Here is a 2,500-nt window from a genome sequence, read left to right as displayed (position 1 = left end):
TGTTTTGAGGAGAGGGAGAGAGAGATAAAGAGAGGGATGTTTCAGTAGAGAGAGAGAGAGAGAGAGAGGGATGTTTCGAGGAGAGGGAGAGAGAGATAGAGAGAGGGATGTTTCAGTAGAGAGAGAGAGAGAGAGAAAGAGAGGGATGTTTTGAGCAGAGAGAGAAAGAGATAAAGAAAGATGTTTTGAGGAGAGAGAGTTAAAGAGAGGGATGTTTCAGTAGAGAGAGAAAGAGATAAAGAAAGATGTTTTGAGGAGAGAGAGTTAAAGAGAGGGATGTTTCAGTAGAGAGAGAGAGAGAGAGAGAGAGAGAGGGATGTTTTGAGCAGAGAGAGAAAGAGATAAAGAAAGATGTTTTGAGGAGAGAGAGTTACAGAGAGGGATGTTTCAGTAGAGAGAGAGAGAGGGAGAGAGGGGTGTTTTGAGCAGAGAGAGATAAAGAAAGAGATGTTTTGAGGAGGGGGAGAGAGAGTTAAAGAGAGGGATGTTTCAAGGAGAGGGAGAGAGGGATGTTTCATGTTTCAGTAGAGAGAGAGAGAGAGAGAGAGAGTGGGATGTATTTATTCGAGGGGACAACAACAGGAGCGTTTCCAGGGATACAAGAAATGGGGGGCTTATCCCCAAGAGGAGTGGCATGTGTGGGGGGCCCATTGGAAATTTGCCCAAATGATAAATATTGTGTGATGCACCCGATGCATTCACTATATTCATGTCAAATTAGGATTCACTAGCATTAACTGATTAAACAAAACAACAACATTCTATATTGACTGATATTATTGTTTCGAAATACTAGAGAGATATATTAATGCAAAGAATAGAGAGGTGTCGATAGTTAGTTCTTGTATTTCGAATTCGCTCGTTCACACTTTTGCTCACTGGAGACAGTTTCTAACACAATGTGGCAGCTTTCTCCTCCAGACAGTAGGTTTCTCCTCATCCATGTATAGAGATAAAGAGAGGGATGTTTCGAGGAAAGGTGGGGAGAGAGAGAGAGAGGGATGTACCTCCTGTCCAGTGGCGATGTCAATGGCTGTGTAGACGGTCCCAGAAGCACTGTGGGCGAAATTAAACTTTACACACGAGAACTCAGATCTGCTTTAGATCAACTTTACACATGAGAATTCAGATCTGTTTCAGATAGCACTTTACACACGAGAACTCAGATCCGCTTTAGATAAACTTTACACATGAGAATTCAGATCTGCTTCAGATAGCACTTTACACACAAGAACTCAGATTGCTTCAGATAGCTTTACACATGAGAACTCAGATCTGCTTCAGATAGCTTTACACACGAGAATTCAGATCCGCTTCAGATAGCACTTTACACACGAGAATTCAGATCCGCTTCAGATAGCTTTACACATGAGAACTCAGATCTGCTTCAGATAGCTTTACACACGAGAACTCAGATCCGCTTTAGATAAACTTTACACATGAGAATTCAGATCTGCTTCAGATAGCACTTTACACACGAGAACTCAGATTGCTTCAGATAGCTTTACACATGAGAACTCAGATCTGCTTCAGATAGCTTTACACACGAGAATTCAGATCCGCTTCAGATAGCACTTTACACACGAGAATTCAGATCCGCTTCAGATAGCTTTACACATGAGAATTCAGATCTGTTTCAGATAGCACTTTACACACGAGAACTCAGATCCGCTTTAGATAAACTTTACACATGAGAATTCAGATCTGCTTCAGATAGCACTTTACACACGAGAACTCAGATTGCTTCAGATAGCTTTACACATGAGAATTCAGATCCGCTTCAGATAGCTTTACACATGAGAATTCAGATCCGCTTCAGATAGCACTTTACACACGAGAATTCAGATCCTCTTCAGAAAGGATTTTACACACGAGAATTCAGATCTGCTTCAGATCAAACTTTCCAATACATCAGTATCATAGCACATATGTGTGTGTGTGTGTGTGTGGGTGTGTGTGTGTGTGTGTGTGTGTGTGTGTGTGTGTGTGTGTGTGTAGCACATAGCACATATCCATTCAATACAATAAAACTATAAAAAACTATAGCAGAAGTGAGTACTGTGCAATATAATATACATTTGTATGAATGTATGTACTGTATGTATGTATGTATGTATGTATGTATGTATGTATGTATGTATGTATGTATGTATGTATGTATGTATGTATGTATGTATGTATGTATGTACAGTATGTATGTATGTGAGAATGTATGTACAGTATGTGTGTGTGTATGCGTGTGTGTATGTATGTAATTGTGTGTGTGTGTGTGTGTGTGTGTGTGTGTGTGTGTGTGTGTGTGTGTGTGTGTGTGTGTGTGTGTGTGTGTGTGTATGTATGTATGTATGTGTGTATGTATGTACAGTATGTACACTACCGCTCAAAAGTTTGGGGTCACCCAGACAATTTCATGTTTTCCATGAAAACTCTCACTTGTATTTATCAAATGAGTTGCAAAATGAATAGAAAATATAGTCAAGACATTGACAAGGTTGGAAAT

The 2,500-nt window shown here is 40.1% G+C and overlaps 1 protein-coding gene across 1 annotated transcript in view; it reads right to left on the bottom strand.

Moving 5' to 3' along the window:
- LOC308369906 (serine/threonine-protein kinase PAK 3-like) overlaps positions 1 to 2,500 on the bottom strand; it is a gene marked incomplete at its 5' end in the record, with an annotated part of 19,166 nt that overhangs the window by 5,747 nt on the left and 10,919 nt on the right. The window contains one exon of the mRNA XM_080844466.1: positions 1,008 to 1,056. Coding sequence (XP_080700592.1) covers positions 1,008 to 1,056 — 49 coding nt within the window. The remainder of the gene's footprint in view (positions 1 to 1,007; positions 1,057 to 2,500) is intronic.

Source organism: Sprattus sprattus (genome assembly GCF_963457725.1).
Source record: "Sprattus sprattus genome assembly, chromosome: 1".
Taxonomy (NCBI): domain Eukaryota; kingdom Metazoa; phylum Chordata; class Actinopteri; order Clupeiformes; family Clupeidae; genus Sprattus; species Sprattus sprattus.
The sequence above is the reverse complement of the archived record's forward strand: the minus strand, read 5'-3'. Positions and strand labels throughout refer to the sequence as shown.